A 22,664-nucleotide genomic window follows, 5' to 3' on the forward strand; every position below is an offset into this window, starting at 1 on the left:
TCAGCATATTTCACTCGGCTATCCCCCTTCGACGTGCCCAACTCGTCTCCGTGTGCAGGGGAAGGGTTTCTTCACATGACTGCTGGGGAGAAAGGACATGAGAGCAGGGAGGGGGGGAATCTTCTTCTGCGGTATAATGAGTTTGACAATGAAAGTGACACTGCGTCCTCCCTGGACCTTGCCGTGTGATCAATCATAACAATGGCTCACCATTTCCTCCTCTGGATACTGACCTTTCTCCCTTAAGGAAAGGAAGTGTGTGTAGGTGCTGTAGTGTGTGCGTGTGTGTGTGTGTGTGTTCCCCTAGATTTCATTGTGCCATCAGCTTCTTTCCAATCAGCCCTTGAAGCCCTTCTATACAGCCATAAGCGTGTCCTTTAGCAGGGGTCCTTTTTCCCCCCTGAAAAGCAAAAATGGCCTGAAAAAACACACTTCTGAGGGAACAGTGATCTATTTTATTCTATTGTACAAACTATTTTAAGCTTGGATAACACACTTAGAAATTTGGGGGGCAGTGACATAAGGCTTACATGTTTAAAATCCCATCACCTAAACAGCTTACAAGGTGATTTGATGGCGTTGCTCCAGTGCAGAGAACTGCCAAGATTTCATGCAAATATCAGCGAGTGAGATTATTTTGGGCTGTTTCTCTCATAGTTCAGTGGCCATAACTAAAGAGTGACAGAAACGGCAGTGACGTGTGGAGAAAGCCGCGAGCGTGAGGTGATCCTACAGGGTGTTAGATGACCCCGCCTCCTGCCCTCGTCTCCTGAAGGAGCCACGGGGACGTCTCATCAGAAGCCTACTTACTATCCTTTCTGTGGTTTGTGTGTGGTTTCTGCTAGGCTCCTTAAATAAAACCTCATAAAACAAATCTGAAAACACAGGTAAAACCAAACTCGTCTTAATATGCTTCAGCCACAAATGTCCCATGCCGACAATAAAGCGTCTAGACCAGATTTTATAGTCATTTTTTATGCCACTCTTAATTGTTGTCTTATCTGCACGGCAGAGGTACACGCTGTCTGTAATGGCTTTAAAACAACATAACATAACATAAAAATCTGATCAATGAACGGCTTCACTTGGGAAAATGTTGTATAGTAATTCAAGTGAAGAAATCTTCAAGAAAAGGCTGCTGTGAATTGTAGGCTGTAAAATGTTTTTTTATATAATATATATATATATATATATATATATATATATATATGTATATATATACATACTTTAATAGATATTTTTAACTGGAAGCGTTCTACGTGGTTAAATAGGGCATGGAATAAAATTAATGATTATGTAAATCAATAACTAATAAAAAAATAAAATACATTTTAAAAAATAATGACTTACATAAATATACTGCCAGACTGGTTTTTTAATTTTGTTTTTACAATTATTAGGATGTCTTTTAAAAAATAAGGGTTTATATTAAAAAGGTTTTGTATTATACTTTACAGTGTATTCCATTGGTTTTGATTGGTTATTGTAGTGAAGCTCTGTGGTTTATTGCTTTTATCTTTGTATTATATTTGTAGTATATTTATATTTATCTATTTATTTATATAGGAGGAGAAAAGCACTTTTAAGCCCTGAGCAGTGTCTGCAGGTTGTCCTCTCAGGCCGCGTACAGCTAATATAGAGCCTGACAGGCAAAAAAAAAAAAACAGTGCAAAATGTCTGTAACCCTCCCAGCTGCTGTGGGTGTATAAGTAATAATTTAACTGAACATTTTAACGTCTTTCCTCTGTCCTATAGTGACAGTAATAAGACACCATTCAAGAGAATCATCATTAAACTATACATTGATAGAGACATAAACAGGATTTTAAAACATGAGGGGGACCTGCAGGCTCCGCTCTGTGTACGAATCTCCCTCTTATTAATTCAGGCAAATATTAATGAGTATTTGATACACTAAAAATAAATGGAGACAGAAAGCCTTTGATTTGTAGCATTGTTTGAGCTCGATGAAACACTCACATGACGAAAACTCTGTGAAATCCTGACTGAAGTCAAGGCCCTTTAATGAAACATTTATTGATATGTATAAAAGACTCAAAACACATTTCCACTGCGAATGAAAAGATCCAGTGGTAATAATACGCAGTTAAAATGTGCTCTTAATTGTGTATGTCAAAAAGGAAATTAGAGCAGCCAAATACAATTAAGACCATATATTTTTGCCCCTATTTTCCTCATTATACTTGGCCACTTTAATTTGACTATCTAAAAGTGCAGTTGAGTTTAGATGACTGCAGTTTTACTTTGGTTTTCCAATTAACACACTGCTGAGATGGCTTATTAACACCACTGCAGCCTATAGCTTTAAATACCTGCTCCATGATGGAGCGTTTCAAGTGGTTCTACTATTCACATGTATGTTATGCTCAATTCATAGCCACTCTCTGCTATACAGCTTCTTTGGGCTCAGTGTCTTGCTCAAGGACACATAGACAACAATGGACAAAAGACCTTTTTTTTTTTTTTCTACCAACAGTTTAGAGAAAAGACAAGCAAGCGTGACATGAGATGATCCTACGAGTACGACAAGCAAAACAGGGACACTTTTACATTCAGATGAGACCACTACAGAGGAGTCACCTTGACTTCCAACTTCCAACTTGGATTTCCAACATCCAATACAAAGGAGCACAAAAGGTCAGAGCCGCTGCACAATGACAGCAGATATAACAAAATATTCCTAAGTCCCAAGATAGAGAAGAGAAAAGAGAGAGGAAAAGAAAGAAGACATGAAACCAAATAGATTGGTGGGTTGGTGCAAGTCTGGGGACGACGTTCCTTTAGCACTCCAGGAAAAGAAAGAAAATCTATTTTAGCACATATGAAATGGAAAAAGACCTAGATACTATATCTTGACTGTCCTAAACTTGCAATAAGTGGAAAAAATAAGATATGACTTCTTTACAAGCAAGCAGTGTAACATATGCCTTTCCCTATATGTCTGTTTTCTGTTTTGTTTTTTTCCTCAGGAGAGTAAAGGCGGATTCCTGGGTTCAGATAAATATTGATGGCCCCTGATGGCTGATGAGACACCACACATACATGTGATTATGAAGGATACAACAGGCACTACATGCTAATCCATGTTTCTTGCATTGATATTCATAGAGTATAAAATGACTTCCTGACTATTTCCGTATTGCATGGTAATACAAACACTCAATTAAGCTGTGTGATGAAATGAAATGAGCCATTTTCTCATGAGGACGGTAAATAGTGGCCCTCTTAATTGACAACTGCAGAGTGATTCCTAATCGTAATAACATGTCCTGCAGTCTGGCACCCGCAAGCGATTAGGCCGAGCCAAGTGCGGGCTAAGACAGTGTTGTCACCGACGCTTGGCAAAAGCGGGTGAAACTTAAGTTGGAGAGGCAAATGTTGATACTTAACGATTAGGTGTCAGAAAATAGTTGCTGGACAGAGTTAATAGCTTTTTACGATGCAGCTGCATCTCTGCAGACTATGTAACACTAACCCTGACAGATTAACCCAAATACCAAATGCCTTCTGTCTACTTCACACACATAAGTGCTCCACTTGAAACTCTCTAGAAATTTGTTGAAAATGAATCAGAAACTATTTGGAGAAGAGATTAACTGTTAAAGTCATTTATGATGCAAAAAGGTTCCAGCTTCTTAAATGTGAGGATTTGCTGGGGGGTTTTTTTTCTGTTCTATATCACTGTCAATCAAATGTTTTTAGGTTTCTGGATGTCGGACGGGATGAGATCAGTTTGGGGTTTGATAAGTTGTGATGAGTGTTTTTCACAATTTACTGACATTTAATAGACTAATGACTAATTGATTAATTGGAAAAAACAATTGATATGTAATAAGTAATGAAAACTGCAGTCCTATTTTGATTATTACTAAACTAATACTAAAAAAATTGTGTTTTCACATAGATGATGTTAGTAGGAAGTGTATCTTTTAAGTATTAAAGGGGCATAGTAGCTTCAAGAAAATCTGTTTTGCCTTTTTAAGATGCAAATTTATACAGTAAGACACTCCAAAGTCTAATCAGATCATCCACTCTGTGTGGAGGGGGGTAGAAAGTTTTTTCACCGTGTGCTGTTAAATGTGTTCACACAAATGTGTCTACACCAAAAAAAAAAAGAGGACAAATGCTATGAATCAAAGTTCCCATATAAGTGGTCAGTTTGTGATTTGCTCGGATGAAGCTTGAAATGTCACTGACCTTTGCTCTCCACAGAAACAGGGGCGTTGACCTCCACCACGTTTTTTCCAAACTACTCCAAAATAGAAATCTTTTCACACACACGACTGATGAGCACAACACCTGCTGACACCTTGGCACGTCACCGCTTCGGTATCCCCCCACCCCCCCGTCACCCTGAAGCACTAACAATGTGAGCACTTAACTGGCGACGGCGCCAGCAAGCAGGGAAGTGATGACAATAAATGATAGCAATCAAAGCCTCCTCTTTTGATGAGACACGCGATAAAGCTCAGACACCTTCGCAGCTCCGATTAACAAATGCCGAAAATGTTTTCTCTGCCAGGTTTGGAGTGTTCTTCAAAAAACGTCACAGATGGCCAGTCCTTTTGACCAAAAAAAAAAAAAAAAAAAAACCTTTCTGATGTTATTTATTCTTTTTCTGTGGTCTGCGTGTGCCATATTGAATTATGAAAGTGGTGAGGGAGGATTTCTGCCTGCTACGATCAATACACTGATTCCACTGTCACAATACAAGGCGCAGATCTGAGGCAGGAGTTTGACAGATGGTGTGTCACCTTCGTCAGCGTGACGTCCGCGTGCACGCCCGTGCGTGTGTGCACATGTCTGCACTTTTGCTTGATTTTTCTAATCTTGGAGAGATAAAGTGTGAGAAACAAAGTGAGATACTGGAGCGCGTGCGTGCGCGTGCGTACGTGAGACACAGGAGAGGGAGAGGCGCCGAGTGAGAGAACATGAATACATGCACACAGAGACGCATGTTAGAGGGTGTCTGATACGCTTTCATACTCCCACCCAAAAAGCCTTTGGTGCTTGCTGTGCAACAGCATACTTTGCTGTGACTCCTCTACTGATTTAATTAACCTTTTACTGGCACTGCTCACACAATGAATCCGAGAGCTATACTGAAGTGTAAAATGTGTACAACTGCAATGGGGCTCTCTGACTTCCACAAAATGAAATTAATTATGAAATTATTTTCTTATACATCCCATTGTAATCAGTCCTGGATGTGAACATGGCAGTAGAGACAGATAGAAAAAGGGACTGGTACATCCACACTATTCTCCATGAAAACATGAAAGGGAGACACTATTTTCCTCAAAAACGACTCTGGACAGAAGGCGCAGGCCAGAGCAAGTGATGCTTCTTTACAAAGGGTGACAGGCATTGCAGTGGAAGTCCCTGTCTCCCAACCAGAGGTCAGCAGGCGTCAAGCCTCTCCCACCGACGATAAACCCCATGTGTGACGGTTTATAGAGCCGAGGAGAGCTGTCACGAGGTACTGCAGTGCTGTAGCTGCAGTACCTAACAAGTCTGTGCGAGCTTTTTCACACCCTATTAGGAATACAACTCAACTGGGCCATGCTATGTTTCTGTTTCCTGCAGTCATTCATGTTTTATGAGGGGTATAATATTGATTCTGAAGTCAGCGCAGTCAACATTAGAGTGGGGGCAAGAAAAAAAAATTAAAAAAAAACTTTCTCCATGGCTGTGCTCACTTTTACACAGCAGCTAGACACTGACTAAAATATGAATGTTTATACATTTACAGAGCAACAATTTAACCTAAACTATGATCATTTAATCTTAAAACAACACACTGTAAAGCGCGAGCAGAAGCCAGGTAACTGGAGAATGGCAACTCCCATTGAAAAGGTGTATCCCACAGTTGACTTTGTTTACAAAGTGATTTGTTCGATTTTTGAAATGAAAACATTTTCTGTCCTCATTTATAATTTACTGTTTTCTGTATCTGCTACCAGAACTGGCAGCAGAGCACAGAGAAAGAGGAGTTCACCTGCGGTTTCAGGGTCTAAATCTTAGATGTAAGGCATTTTAAATTATAAAGGGTGGATAAAATTGGATCTATGTAAAATTCAAACCTGACATGAAAAGTGAGAGGGCATGGTTTACCCCATTATCTGTTTTTAATTTTCCAAAAAGGTTAAAAAAAAAAAAAAAAAAAAAAAATCCACACATTTCAATGACAACAGCTTGCCTGCGTGGGACTGAAATACCCAGGGACATCAATGACCCACATTCCAACCCATGCAAATCCAGTGTTTGTGTAAATGTTAAATTCATGATTTCCAGCACAAATAATGCTTCGGTAAAGACAGAGGTCAACATATGAAACTCATTCCTTGGTATTTCCCTCTTTAACTAGTGTTTGGAAAGCAGTTCTTTTGCATTCTTTGCTTCTCTATGTGCATGTCTATCATCACCAATAAAAAATACATAGAAAGATAGAAATATTTTAAATACATTTAAACCATTTTATGCAATAAATTATTAGGGTACAAATTCTTTAGAAATGATTGTAGAAAACTTTAAAATGGGGTATCAGTGATTTCAAGAAATGTTATTGCTCCATACAGATGTATTTCACCAAATACTTGTATTAATTATTTCATTAAATGAAGAGTCAATATAATACTGTTGCTGTGTGAACGGGGATTTAGCTGGATAACTTCTCTCCTGATCTCCAGCAGTTACAGCTCAGTCCTGTCTCACTCCAGCTGCTGAGAGCAAACATTTCCTTTTTTTTTTTTTATCAGGGAGCCACTTAAAGCAAAGTTACACTCGCCACAGACATGAAGTTGCAACACTTTACAGCTGGTACATGTCACAGCGCTAATGTAACATGAGACAGTAAGTGAGCATATGTACTATAAGTGTGTGTGTGTATACACAGTATGTATGCACGTGCATGTGTGGGTGTTTGAGTTTGTGCATGGCGAGCTATCACTGTCACGTACAGGCCATGATACTAAATAATTTCTGCAGGAGGAGAAACAGCGTGGGGAGTTTCTTCTTAATGTATGTACCAGAACATCAATGTCGGCAGGCAGACATTTAAAAGGAAAATCAATGAGTCACTAATAAGCATAATATTTTTCAGAAGGTTATAAAAAAAAAAAAAAAAAATCATGTGCTTTTTAATAAGAGGAATTAACAGTATATTAATATAATAATTATGAATATCTTCATGTGGTTTTGTTTCTTTGATCAAAGTAAGCTGGGCTGTACACTGGCCTCGTAATTGTATGTAGGGACAGGATGGTGTCTTCTATTACGATGTGCAAGGGCTGCTTAAGACCACATGGCCATTTATACAACTAGGAAACCAATAATCAGACACCCTGATCAATCAATTTTGTTTTCAAAGGATTAATCCAGTGGCAGGGGATTATTTTAAGTGCAAAATCAATGAAAGCTTCTTAACAGATTTTTTTTCCCCACTTTTTTTCACTAAATTCCAACAATTTCGTGTTGTGTCATAAATAATGTGTTATAATTGATACAAATTTTTCAAAAAATATTTAATTAATTATAACGTAAGAGAAGTAAAAATTTGGATATTATGTTTTATAAAAGTTGACACATGGGTTTAATTTTTTAAAAATTTTATTTATTTATTTTTTTTTAAATCATTGGGCACAGACCTCAGCTGCTAAGCCTTTCACTGGCTGGCTCCTGTCTTCTGAAATATATTCAGTAGAAAAATACAAACGCATCACTTCAGAAAACAGCATCGTCTTATTCAGTCTGTGATCTGTGGCCCCAGGTGGATCATTTCGAGCCACCAACCTCCGAGATGACCACTCTGGTTTCGTCTTTAAAAAGGTGGACCTCCTTTGCAGACTCCGCGCTCTGCTAATGTGCTGAGGCGTTGGTACTTGTCTGTGTCGAATACTCTGTAGAACAGAGCGAATTAGAATGAAATATTGAGTTCATTTATGAATAAGTGGGGCTGAACGGCCCCTTGTCGGAGCTTCTGCATGCATATTCAGTTGATGGAAACCTTTGGATGGGTCATTTCTCTTAGCTGCTTCATTAAATAGTGAAAGTCAAAAGTGCAACGCTTCCTGACCAAAAAAAAAAAAAAAAATTACAAAGATGTATGTAGGTGAGAGTGGCAATGTTTTTCTTTGCTCCAGCTCAACATCTAAATGATGAAAAAAGGCTTTAGCCCCAAAAACGGTTTAATAAAAAGAAATTTGAAATTACACCACAGCTTGCATGTTTCTCTCTACAGAGCAATTTCAACAAATTAAAATGATGCGCAGTTAAAAGAAACATACCAGCGTACACTTATATAAATTAGTTCTGAAGTGTTCTTGTGTTTAGCAGCATTAAAATGCGTGGCAGGTGGGATAAAGATCCAGCAGGTATTGTTTATTTTCTCTTTAATGAAACTTACTAACAGAGACAACAGCAAGTAAGATACAGTCTCAGTGGGACACTGTACAAACCACAGCCAATCAGCTGCAGCTTCCTGAGATGTTTCCAAAAAGAAACTCCAGAGAAGGTGTGCTAAAGGGGCGTAGGGTGATGTGTGTGTGTGTGTGTGTGTGTGTGTGTGTGGTGGGGGTGGGTGTGGTGGGGGTGGGGACGACTTCTCAATAGAGAAGCCACTGAAAGCAGCCTCTGCGTTGTCTCGCAGAATGGAGCAGTGAATGGTGATATGGTTTCATGCTTGGCGTGTTCAACGACAAATATGACTGGAGCCGCGCGCTAAGGAGGTGAGGATTATGTTTACCGGCACCTCTGTGGTTAGGCTGAGCTTTCAGTGACTCATAAATGTGTATTGCGTGTTGGACTAAAGCAAAGGCCAGACACTGGAACAAATACACGGGTTTGAATTCTGATGGCATTTTGAAAAGGTAAAGGACTTACTCAGCCCCCCTCTGGAGACAAGCTCACTGTGATGAATGCTGCCATTAAGAAAATGACTTGTCTCAAATGTCAGAATGTAGCCAGTGTTTTCAGAATAAAAATTGATAGCACATGAACACAAGACATTTCACTTTTTACCCTATCTTTAATGTTCTTGTCACGGAAGTGTAATCATCCCTAATTATTTTAACTGCCTGCCACTCATTGAGATCACTGCTTTCTTAAAATAATTTGAGCTTTACATTAGATGTGTTATAATTGTGATGGCTCACAGTATGATGATGATGATGATGATGAATGATGTACAATGTCAGCAGCACAGAACATCAGAAAGGAAATTGAAAAGAAATTGTACAGATTGACACTAAAAACACATGAAGCTGACAGGATAAACTGAATGAAGGGTGAAAAATATGACTGACTTAAAGCATAGGCTGAAAAGATGCAGTGTTTAATTTAAAAAAAAAGAGTGTTAAATGAAGGAATACTGATGAAAAGCAGCTATGAATGCCAGTTTACAGTAGAGAAGAAGAAATATAAATAATTTTCCAAGATGCAAATGAACCTTTTTTAGGAATAAACAAGAGAGCATTAAAAAAACAGAGTGAATTTAACAACACTGCGTATCTGCAGCTGTCTTATATACATTGCCCTTTTCAAATAGAGAGCCTCAATCCTCCATCTCAGGTTTCCAGCATGATCAAATTTGCACTTCAAACCATTGTACCCATTTAATCAGCCATTGTGCATGCCCAGTCAACCACTGCAGAATTTCTAAGCAAAATCTCACACAAAGCTATCTTTGATTATACGCTAGCCCATGGGGAAACTTTATCAAACTCCTCTGCTTCCTGTGGAGAAGGACCAGGTGACCAGCAACTACTCAATCGGAAGGCCAAATTCTTTTCCGCATGCGGCGAGGAATCACGCCTTTGATCCAAAGAAAGGCAGCTGCAAATGCCTCTCCAGATACCAGCCCCACCAATCGCGCTCCCACTTTCTTCCACCAATCAGGACCTTGTCTCCAGCACAAACCATAATCCAACCCACTGCTGCTTTTCCTACCTAGTGATTTCTCCCCTTTGAAAAGCAATGAAAGCATGAGCCGCAAACAAATAAGCTTTTTAAAGATAAAAGAATGAAACGTGTGCCCTACTCACCCATCTCATTGTCCGATTTATTGTCCATTTCCGTGTCAGTGAGTGTGAGCGCTGAGTTAGAGCGACTGGAGAGGCATGAATTCTGCCCAGACTTTGCCCCCGTTCCCCAAAGAGCCATGGTACGTTCCGGTGAAACAGGTTCATGGTTTTCCGTAGCGACCGGTCCTCTGGAGTAGCTGCTGAGTGGGTGGGAGAGGCCCGTCTCAGGGCAGAGAGCCAAGCCTCTGCGAGCCGATGGCTCACAGATCCCGAGCTGCCTCAACGAAAATGTCTGCCCTGTGAATGACAGAAGTTGTAAAGTTAACAAACCAAGCAACAACGCAGTTAATGGCCAAGAGCAGGGCTATTTAAAAAAACACTTAACCCATAAGCCTAGGGGGAAGGGGAGGGGGTTGGTAAATTAAAGCTTTTACAACATTCTCCCAGGCCACTTAACACTCATCAACTTACCAAGATGCCCAAAAGCATCAGCTCTAAAGTAGGAAAATACGTATTTTAACATTACCCAGGTTGACATTAAAATTCAAACCCAAAACAGATCACCGGAAATCAAGGTTGCTGGGTTAATCTAGACATGTGAAAAATGAACGAAAAATGTTACCCCCCAACTTATCATTCATAGTTTACAGAAACTGTTACAGACGCAGCCTGTTTCACAATAAGTCATTACCATAATTTTGTCTTCATTTGTAATTAAGGCTTTGTTGTCGACTGGCAATAAAATAATAGCCTGCCATGCATTCAAAGACACTGCAGCAAAATATATTAATTTATTTTTAAAATAGGACACAGGTATATTGCCAGTAAACAAAAATACCTCATGTTAACCTCATTGAGAAGTCCCTGAAGTAACAAATAAGGACATATTCTTCATATTTCACTCACCTCTTATAATCTATTTAAAACCCATAATAAGTAGCACAGATTATATTTTTTTAGCTTTATGGTCACTATCGCACCAACAGTCCATGTCAAACATGTTTCTGTTATTAAGCTGAAACTAAAATGATTTTAGCTAAAACTCTTCCAACTCATCCCTTTTATCTTTTTATTTAAATGTTTTGAGATGTAACTTCATATGTACCATCCATTCATTTAGATAACAAAAACTACTGATATTGCAATGTTATTGATTAATATTGATTTTGAAAATTCCAAGGTCAGATGTTTTTATTTTTGAAGTTTGGGATTTTATACTTTCACTAATCCCTTTGTAGTGGATTTTGTGTTGGAAATGGTGCAAAAAAATAAAATAAATAAAAAACCTAATTAGAGTCAGTGTCACATGTCTGAAATGATTAATGTTTAGATATTACAGAAAATAGAATTCCCCACATTAAAATGCATTTTAAATGATTATTAGATAGTACATATTTCCATACATCTCACACACACACACACACACACAATGAGCAGATATAGTGTCTACACTCCCTTTATGCACAATATGCTCTTGTTTCACTCCTACATGACTCACATTGAATCTGACATTTACTGTGATGATGTAAGAGATGTAAGAAACAGTCATTAACATTAAATGCCCAGATTTGAGAAAAGAAATAAAGAAAACTAGCATTCTTCCCACAACTTCATCATAATCCCATTAATTCTAAAATGAGCACCAATTAGCACCAAGAAAATGTAAGGGAGTAATGGATAGATTTTCTAATTGCAATCTTATGAGCCAAAGGAGCGCAATAAAATAGAATAAACTGCTCAAACTTTTTAATTACAGAAATTAAAGCACTTTCCAACAGCCAATTAAAGGAGAGGGTTATTTACTGAGCATTTTTCCTTATTATTTTAACATAGTCCACCAGGGTACGAATGTTTTATAAGGTCAGAGTGGCCCACTGGATCACACCCAGTGTGAGTTTTCTCTCAAAGTTTAGGAAAATAAAAAACTGTGCCTTTGTTTGACATTCTTTAATTGTGTTTACTGCTGTCTAACACACTGGCTTTATACTGTTATTTCTTATCAGACTTGCACAGATTAAGTTCAATATAAAGCTGTAGGATGGGAGAATTTATAAACACAACAAACAACAAAATCCTTGAATCCACATTCATTTACTGGTGACGTTTTATTCTGTTAAACATCAGCAAATAGACGTGGATATAAGGATTCCGTCTGTTGAATTTACTAAACTCTAACAAACTGGGATCTCAGAGTTACTGTTGAAGTTTCCTCTTCAGAACATAAGACTACAAGATGCTGATTCAAATGCAGAGGTTTCTTCTAATTAAAAATCACGCCTATTTATTTAATTTTTTTTTTTTTTTTTTTTTTCAAGCTACCACTCTCTCATAATATGGGTCTTAAAGTTAAATGAAACCGTCCCCCACTTATCTCTGGCAGCCTTAATAACCACTCCACTTAGCTCATATTATGGAGATTCGTCTGACAAACACTGACCTACTGTGGGACGGCTCGAGTAAACGTTTGCTCTTGCTAACCTGGCCTGCTGTACTCTGCACTCTCCTTGTGGACCATCTCCTTGACTCTGCCTCCAAACAGCATTCGTGAAGGGTCATGGTCAAAGGCTTGGAGCGTCTCGCTGGAGCTGTAGGATTTCTGAGTGGGTACGCGGCAGGCTCCCTCCTCCCGGTCAGCCGAGGAGGCGGTGTAACGGCGCTCTCGATCCTTGTCTCTCTCGCAGTCCCTCTCTCTGTCTCTCTGGCTCTTGGACAGCGAGCAGAAAGGCCGCTGCTCCCTCACCCGTTCCATGCTGCCTGCATGCTGGGTATCCAACTCCCTCCCCTTCGCCACCGACGCTCTCCCAAGACACTCGGCAGTGGATTATTTCTCTCTTTTCGCCCCCTCCTCTTCCTTCTCCTGTTGTGATTCACGTCCTGTGCCGATTTCACCCCCCAAACTCCCCACCCCACTTCTCAACCTTTGTCGGTCACTTCTTCAGTCCATTCAGTCCTCCAGCCACTCTACCTGGAGAAAGAGAGAAGAGGAAAGGAAGCAAGGAGCTCAGATAACACTAATCCATCTGCTTCATCTTCAAAAGCACACACTTATCCCCTTCTCACTGCCCCACCCCCACTGATACCTCCCCATCCCTGAAACCTCACCCGTGAACTCTTGCCATACATGACTTCCCCTCTTAAAAAGAAGAAATACTTTTTCATTCCGCCCGTTTTAGCCTTTAAAATCAAGTTCATCTGGAGAGTGGCGATTTTAAAAGTCGTCCTTCAGACACACAATTTTTCCACATCAATCAAGCAAAAGCAATTTTACAAAAAACTGATTGTGGATTCACACAATACTCTTTTCAGTCAAACGTGCAGTTTTTTTTACAGGAGGTTTTAATTTTGCCCATGAATGTGGCCCAAAATTAACAGCCACCAAGTGGATGAGGCTGGTTATTAAATGCTGGTTAAATGACACATAAATCAATAAGTCACACATCACGGTGGCCAGTGACTTTTTGACACCATCATATCGCGCTTTAATTTTTAATTTAAACTGTGCCTCATACAGAATTATAATTTTGACCCACGCCATGCATGTTAACCCAGTGTCACATTATACACACAGAATAGCAATGATGGCAGACGATGGCACATTTCAATGAAAAATGCATAATTACTGAATACATGTTGTGATAGTCAAAAAAATGTAAATGTTCTTTACTAGTATTAAAATGATGTTAAAAGTACTCTTTGTCTCTTAGCTCAACTGCTATCTCACCATGCTTGTATCTACCTTTGGTTTGATTTGTCCAATTTTCGAGATTTCTGCCTCCATTCAAACCCAATGGAGATGAATGGAACTTCATTCAAGGTGCTCAAAGCATTGAAAAAAAGATATCATAACAAAATTCAACAGAAATTTCTTTGTCAGTAAACAGAGCCCTGTTTCTTTAGACAGTCCCCAGTGAATGGAGTAGCAGCTTTCATAGGGACTACTTCTTTGGTAGGAGGTAGTCCCAGTAAAAACCTGGATCTGTGGATTAGCCAGAGTGACTGATAGTGTGCAGATACACAAATTAACCAGGAAATTACACATAAGTGAGCAGAATAAGAGTGAGATGACATATTTCTGTAGGAATACAAACCTGAACACTGCTTTTTGATTGAGCAGTCAATAACACTGCCCATGACCCAGCTGTATGACCCAGCCTCCCTGACCGCAGCACAGAGTGAGTATGTGCCTCGCATTAAAAACATAATTTGACTCTGTGCTCTCAAACATTAAACATGTCAGAGTTATAATCCTTGACTTGTTGAAAATTCAGAGAAGACTCTCTCAGGTGGAGACAGTTCTTTAAAATGTGGACAGGGGGGATGGGAATGTGACTAATATGCAAAAGAAAATAAATAAATAAATAAAAACCTTGAGCGGAATATGGATGGGAGTCCCGGTTTTGTCTCAAGTGTTTATTACCAGCCATTTTCCACTGCCTCCTGACATACACACACTCATGCTCACACTCACACACCACACTTTCATTTCTCTCTTGGCTGAGCTGTAAGACTAGAGTATCAGACTCCTTCTTTCCCCAAATGAGATCTACTTCGTTTCACATCAAGCATCAAAACCTTCCAATGAAGCCAGGAAAGCATACTGTCGCGCTGGAACACAGCACCAGCCCCGTAGAGACGACCCCAAAAACCTGAAGCAGTGGCGGGCGGAGTACAGGATGCAGGGATAATGAAAATTGTGAGCTTTTCTAGGATTCTTTATTTCCCCCCCCCCCCCCCCCCCCCCCCTCCCCCCCTCCCCCCTCTTTCTCAGAGTTGCTGGATATCATTCTGTTCCCTGATGGGCTGAGATGCAATCAGTGACACACTCTCTCGTAACCCTGACACTCAACTCTGAACGCTACCCCCCACACACTTGTTTTACGATGCCACAGGACATCTCACTCACATCTCATCACTTTCAGGAAATTGTACACAACCATCCAGATTGGCAGATTAATGTACAGGACGAGTGCAAGCAGACACGCCCAGAAGCCTCCCTGATTACGACCCCCCTCTTCTTTATGGACTTGTAAAGAGATTTGACGTCTGATAAACAGCTAATGCCACAAGTCCAACCCACTGAGCCACAAACCTCCTCTATAGGAGGAATTAGATTTGTGTCCCAATCAACTATAAGCCCTTGAGTGACCAGGCATAGTCCCCATATAAACATTCCTACTTTATTCAGACACCTGAGGATGCCATCTTTTCCGCAGCTCATTAAAATCATGAAATCTTTTGTAAATCCATGTTTCTTTTTTTTCTTTTTAATTTTTTTTAGAATTTTTCCAGTATCACTCACTTATACATTCCCTTTTAGCCTTGATCATGCAGTTAAATCAGGACAGTCAGTCACCCATGACCGCTCAGCGGAACAGTCGACACTGCAAAATTAGTGTCATGCAGAGGTCCTCTGGCGAGCCAGTGAGGCAGGGAAAAAGACAATTCATGATCTACGCAGCGCAGCTCCACACACATCGCAACGACTCCCAGGCCAGTTGAGTACAGTCCCCTCGACGCCTGGTACTGTCCTACACCTCTGCACTTCTTTGAAGCATAAGCCATAAACCATCTGTATAATGTGGTGTGAAGAACTGTGTCCAAGTCAATTGGCTCTCCATTGCAGTTGGAGAAGTTTCAAGGATCTAAGTGAGATTTACTTGTTTCATGTCTGACATACAGTATGCTATTAATCACAGATGAGAGAGGGTATGTTTAATGCTACCGTCTTGACGATCTAAAAGAGATGACTAAAGGGGATAGCAACCTTTTTAAGATATCTTGGAACCGCTAAGTTGTTTTATACAAAATTAGACACTTTTCAAATGACATTCAATATGTTATTCATAAAAACGTTTTTTGGTTTCGTTTTTTGCTGCTCAAAGCAAGGGGAGCAACTTTCTAAATAGAGCTGAACTGAAAGTCAACAGGAACAGACTAAACGACTGAGAATAATCACTAGTATTAGTATAGTAGTATTAGCATCCGTAACAAATTGACAACAGTTCTGATAATTAAAGATAAATAATAACTATTTCTCTATAATATTAAAAGCTTTAAGACTGAATAACATACAATCAAATTAAAAAAGAAAAATATCTTGTTTGACTCTGAAACATCCAGCTCATCTGCTTCCTCAGGACTGCGTGGGTGTCATCATCAGATTCTGATTCAAACGTTGCTGAATGCTGATTGGTGCATGGAAGTACATGACATCACATTTTCCCACCTAAGCTCCACCCACTTTGGAGCAGTTAGATGGACATGGAAAGTTAAAGGAATTAAATGAAATCTCTGAAATAAACAAAACAGTTCCAACTTTTGCAGAGAATCAAGTGTTTGACTGGGAAACAGTTTTTCATAACAAGCAGCTGATGGAGAAAATACATGTTTACTGCTTTTAAAGTGGCTTAACAAGCAAGCATCTGCTGGTTTCTGTGTTAGATGTATTTTCCTTTTAGATCATTTTCATCATCGTTTGGACGGCTGGCTGGACGTGGGAGTGATCTGAAGACATCACCTTGTGGTAAAAGAAATTTTGACTTTTCTTTTTTTTAAACAACAATCAACAATGCAAATAATCTCAGAGCTCTATTTCTAAGACGCCTTGGACCTGATAAAGAGTTCTGTGCAGAACAAATTGAATAAACAAACACATCTGCTGAAACTGAGTTGGCACACACCCCTGACTTCAGCACACAAAGCATTTTGCAAAACAGGAGTCGCCAGCGCTGACCAGAATGCTGAAATGGCAAATCTTGCCTAAGCCTTTGTTCGGTAATTATATTTCCGTGGGGCTGCTGTTCGTATCAGCTCAGATCTCCCTGCCGGTGACCTCTGTAAATAACGATAATGAAGAGCGTACTTGTCGTCGCTGGTGTGTCCCTCCAAGACAATCCACCTGTCACCGAGTGGCCCCGGCCCGTACTTCCACCACCCCCTGCCCCCCACCCCGCCCTTCTCATCTTGTTGTTGGCCATTTGCCGGAGCACAGATCAGACGGCTCTCAGCCATGGGGAGTGGTAAGAGTGGTTGATGGAGCTGGTGGAGATCAGGACTGGCTCCCTTTAACACAGCCAGCACCTCCAACAATAGCCGCCTCTGACAGCTTTGCATAATTCATCTTGTCGAGTCTCTCTCCCTTTCCTCCTTGACGCTCCTCTTTCCCTCTCTTCTTTCAGTTTCTCTTCAGTTCTTCTTCTTTTTTTTTTTTTCGTCTTTCTTGCCTCCCGGCGCTTGGAGAAGGGGAGAGGGAGAACCAGGGCAGTGTTCCATCAGATGCTGCCTGTTTCCCCCTGACACCAGTGATTTTGGAGACACAGAAGTGTTTGTCTGCAGCACGTTGCCCAGACTCTGTGAATTCTGGATGCCATCTGAACCAGATTGTGTTCGTTCTTTATCGAGGCTCAATGCCTGAATCCCTTGCTGCAACAAGAAGTGAACTATTACCTAAAAATACATGACAAATCACAGAGATGATGATCAATTTTTGATTATCTGAATTCTCTATGTGAGTTTCTAGGTGATCTGATCAACTACCGCGATGTTTCCTTGTTGTTTAATTGGGTTATATGGTCCTGTATGGGAGGAAGGTTTTTTCTTTTACTTGATTTTGCGATTTCTTCATCTTAAAATATGCGCATTCATTGACCATATAAGCGAATGTCATACAAACAGACAGAGCAAGAAAGTGAGCAAACAAAATCATGACAGCATTTACCAACAATTAAATTTCAGTGGCATATATATCCTTAGCATTTCTTGGTGATGGATGAGCTCACTGCACTGAGTGAGACTCTAAGGAAAGATGATGAAATCCTACTCCATGCTAAGTCTCTTGTCTCAGTGCATGATGCAGAATATTCACAAGTGAGTAAAGTGATGCAAATCTCTGATACAGCCACTTCAGATTATTCCACACACACCGAGCTCGAAGCCTTATCCCTCATAGTTTAGAAGACAAACAAAGCTACTTTGACTATGAAAAACAAAATGCCAAAAAAGCTGTGCTGAACTCAGTGTTTTGATTTCTATTTTTTTTTTTTTTTTTTTTGTCTGTCACTGGTAAATCATAACGGTCAGCGTCTAATCCTAACCATTTTTATTGTTCGCTTTATTTGTCTGTGTGAATTAAATAAAAAAAAAAAGGCATCTGCCAGTGCCAGGATACAACATAATAAGCTGAGCAGGGATGTTTACAAATCCTCCAAATAACCCTTCACCAGTGACAGCATGAGTTATATATTCATTGAATCTTTAGCGGGAAAACCGCAAGCACAGCCAAATTCATTTTTTAAAATGTAATTGTTGGGTGTGGACAATTGGAATATAAAATAAGCAGGATTTTATAATGTTTCTTCTGCAGTAACTCCCTCTATCTCGAATGGTAATAGCAGGTTATTCAGTGCATTCACACATACAGTCTCCAGCGTTTATCTGTATCCAAGGCTACTAGTATTGAACCCAGCTCTTATCAAAATAGGTGCTGCCTTTCATATCACACACCCAATTACACCAGACGGTCTTAATTCAATGGGCCACAGTCTGCAATTCTCTCAAATTGGTATCACAGCAGTGTTATTTCACACAGGGGATCTAAGGAAGTAATGATGTTCATGTACATTCGCTTAATTGAGAATCTTGCAAGATGGTGTCAACAATTGTCAACTAATGCTTACTCATAATGAATTGACTCCATGGTGTGCAAAAATAAAATCAACTCCACAGACATGTGGCAATTTACAGGCAAATCCACGATCAACACATTGTTAGGGAAATAAATTAAATTGCGGTGATACTGCAGCTGCATTGTAATGAAGCTACAGAGCAATCACAGAGCCACAGAGGGTGATTGAAAGAATGAATTTCACATCATATCTGTCCACAATATACCTAGCAAACAAAAGAAAATGGCTTTGAGACCTTCGATGAGCCTGAGGAAGAAAAGGGAATCACTGCAGGTATCTTATTTATTTATTTAGTACGAGCAGTGCTTTTTTATTTTTTTTAATTACAAATTCTCAATCAAATATTGGTCTTGCTTGACGGCCTAATCTAGACATCTGGAGACGTTATTGTAGCACTACTATAGCCCATCGACAGAGCACTCAGAGAGTGGCTGAAAGTCATTACTCAAAACTACATTTGAAATGCTGGGAGCATACAAACCTGGCTACCAGATAAAAAAATTCTAATGCAGAGAGAGATATCTAAAGTGCTGACATTGGGTGTCATTCAAATGCATCTCACATGATTGCACGACAAGCCAACCCTCCCTATTTTTGCATGTGCAGGTGGGGTGGTGGGGTGGGGAGTGTGGGGGGTGGGAAACACTGCAATTGTATAAATAGTGGCAGAAAACTGAAGAGTATGAGGGAAAGCTTCAATACTGTGATCGGAACGCAACACTCCAGTGCTACTCCGACTGCTGGAAAATATCAAACCTGACACCCCCCCCCCACCCCACACACACACACACACACACACACACACACACACACACACACACACACACTTTGACCAGTTACCATTACCAAGGGAATCAAAATACTCACTTTAATAATATGAAATTAGAAGAAATACAAAGGACATGCACACAGTGAAATAAATTTTTTGCATTTTACAGAGAATAATCAATTGAGTGTGTTTTATCTTTAGGCATATGGTGGCATACAAACCACACAATACATAAAGAAACTGGAGGGTTTTATTCTCCAGTTGTCAGCATTTTAAGGAGTATGTAGGTCATGATGGCACACTATCAGAATACTGAGAGACTGCAGGCCTTATTAAAGAAACATCAATCTGAAAATTCACCAACATTGCGCTGGTTTCTCTACTTCCAGGGGTGAAACTTGGAGAGTCTGCCCTGTGGCGTTTGGCTGAGACCAACTTCAGAATGCACACGGCTCTCCACTGGAAGTCAAAGATTGCTGACCTGTATACCATTACACTGACTCTGAGGCGCCAGTTTTACACTCCTCAATGGTCTGATATTCAATATTTTCTTCTCTTCCACCCTGCTGACAATAAACAGACAGAGGAAGTGTTGCTGACTGGCTCTCCACGTGAACCAGCGCCTCCGCCTTGTCCCCATCATCGCTCCCCGTCACCCCGCCAGACCTGCAGCTTTCAGCATCACAGAGGTCGCATCAACTGAATTATTGAGGCCGTCAAGCAGCTCTATCGACAAGCATAGCTGACGCCCAACTTCCCACTGGGCTGTCCAGGGGCCACAAAAGACCAGACCTGAGGCCCTTGGCAGGTTGAAGCTATTCTGGGAAGCCTCCTACAGAGCTAATATTCCTTTGTGCAATTACAGCAAAAAAAAAAAAAAATCTGTCTTTAGAATTTCAGGCCCCATGAAGGGCACAAAAATGTTTTTAACTTTTAAAAAATAAAAAAGTCGCATCCAAATAATATTTGGACAATATATAAGTCTGCTCATGTGTGGCAGCTAGTGGCAGAAAGTGTTTGCCAAGTAATGTCCTTTAAATATGTAAGATTTCCTGACTTTGAAGATAATGTCTGTATTCCACAAAGCCTGCACCTAGAAGCTGCGTATTTATTCACTCAGAGCAATTTTCACAAGCAGAGAGCACAATGCATTTCTATTTTGTTCTCCCTATGACAGAACTAAGCACATTTCTGTTTGGCGCTCGCCGACAGACTCAGCCTGGAGCGCAGGGGAGAGTAGCACTGTCACATAGTCAGTCCCACTCCTCAATCTTGCCACTTGGTCTTGACCCAGAAAGTCCACCGGAGCATGCTGAGCCATAAATGTTAATCTGTAGGTTACAACAGTGTGAAGCGGTGTTGCTCCCAGAGCTGGACCAGCAGGACAGCATCCTGTGGCTAATCGCAGGCGACTTTCATCTCAGCCAGCTTTGGCCACAGAGCAGTAGTAAATGTGTGAAACAAAACCGAGAGCTGTCGTCTTTGAATATTTGCTTTTCTTGGCTTTGAGTAACCCACACCCAGCTAAAGAATGGCTTCCACTTTGTCCTTAACAATTACCAGCTCGGCTGTTTTGTCCACGAACACCTACGCATGTACATTACCCACAGCATATTTGCACGTTTGCTCGCAATGAGATGCGGGAATCAATTCATGCGATGCACAACACATTAGGTCATGCAGTGGGTCTTTAATAGCCATGAAGCAAGTACAGTATCTGCTCCCATGAGAACACTCCCCTCTTCTTTCAAATGAAAATGCAGTGGCAGGTATCACATTATACTGAGCAGATATTCACAATGGAAAATACATGTATACATCTTTAATGCTTTAAGGCTAATATAAAACTCTCTGAGGCATCCATATTTTAATTTAATAAAAGATGGGTGTAAACTGGGAGAAGAAAAAAAATACCAATCTGTTCTATAAAGTAATTTAAAAGCACACCACCATGGCTTCAGAGGCAGCATAAAGCATATACAGTCCTAAAAAGGCTTGCATCCATAACATGTTTTTTGTTTTGTTTTTTTTCCTCTCTCTCGTGCAGCATACAATGTAGTTAAGGTCCACAGCAGTAATGCATCAAGTCCTGTCACTAAATATCCCTACTCTAAGCACATTTCAAGAACATGCAATCTCCTCCCCCCAAATCCTAGGGTGACTTTCAACTATAATTTGGCAGCTTGCAGGAAAAACATCTTTTTTTTTCAGGCATCAGGCTGAACTCTTCTGTGTGGATCACATTGCTGCACCAGAACCAAATAATCCTCTGACCTAAGGTCATTAAAAGCAAATGCTCGTGTCTGTCCGCTGGTGGAGGTTTCGCCATCGCTCGGAGCCTGGTTTTCTTTAAATTTCTAAAAGCTCCTAAACACATCGTGGCATGCTTTACTTTCACACCAACTATCTATCATGATGTCTGGCTATTCTCGTGGGAGGAAAGGGGAAAATGCAGTAAGAGAGAAAACAGGTGAGAAGAGGGTGCAGGAGACAATAGGCAGGCTGTGTGTTAATAGTAACAGATTAGAGGGCGGCAATTATGTAAAGTAAATATGACATGGAACCAGTCCGTCGAGCTCAGGGAACTGTGGGTAGTTTGTCAGGCTGCATTACCCTTCACGTGTTTGCTCTGATGTGTTGAAACAGGCGACTCGGCCACGCTGTTTGCCATATCAAATGTTATAATTCATAAGGTCATCTTCTGAGCCACTGTCGGCATCCACAAGTAATAAGGTGGGATTTCACAGGTACAGGTCTGAACATCGAGTCTCCTTCCATATCTCTCACATCTTCGAGGAGTAATTTTTACTGAGGGAGAGGAGTCATCTTGATTGCCCCTTAACAATCTATAAAACTGTTTAGGGCCAGCATTCAAGCCGACATTATCCCTAAAGGAGGCAGCTCTCATCACACAGAATATTAAATTCTCCACAGGAATAATGAAAGGGGAAATTACTTAAGGATAGGAACATGGAGTGGCAGTGTTGTGTACACAGTTCTTCTAATATTTCTGAATTAATTAGGTGATTTTAAGCTACAAGCGGAGTAAAAATCACCTCGAGAATTTCATGCTCTCGGCTGCATCAGAAATTGTAGTTACCTGCTTTGATTAGTGGGATTAAAGGGCAATGAAGTTTGAAGCTGAGGCAATAGGCTTACGCCTCAATACAG

General features: G+C 40.3%; 1 protein-coding gene across 2 annotated transcripts in view; it reads right to left on the reverse strand.

Annotated features, from left to right (window-relative positions):
- LOC139605593 (teneurin-3) overlaps positions 1 to 22,664 on the reverse strand; it is a 134,632-nt gene that overhangs the window by 109,015 nt on the left and 2,953 nt on the right. For both annotated transcript variants that reach the window (XM_071457201.1, XM_071457200.1), the window contains exons 2-3: positions 12,519 to 13,005; positions 10,062 to 10,337 (exon numbers count right to left, since the gene is read on the reverse strand). In XM_071457201.1, coding sequence (XP_071313302.1) covers positions 10,062 to 10,337; positions 12,519 to 12,789 — 547 coding nt within the window. In that variant the 5' untranslated portion in view covers positions 12,790 to 13,005. The remainder of the gene's footprint in view (positions 1 to 10,061; positions 10,338 to 12,518; positions 13,006 to 22,664) is intronic.

Source organism: Trachinotus anak, unplaced genomic scaffold, assembly GCF_046630095.1.
Source record: "Trachinotus anak isolate AG129_WGS33_773 ecotype Australia unplaced genomic scaffold, CSIRO_AGI_Tana_v1 ptg000021l, whole genome shotgun sequence".
Taxonomy (NCBI): domain Eukaryota; kingdom Metazoa; phylum Chordata; class Actinopteri; order Carangiformes; family Carangidae; genus Trachinotus; species Trachinotus anak.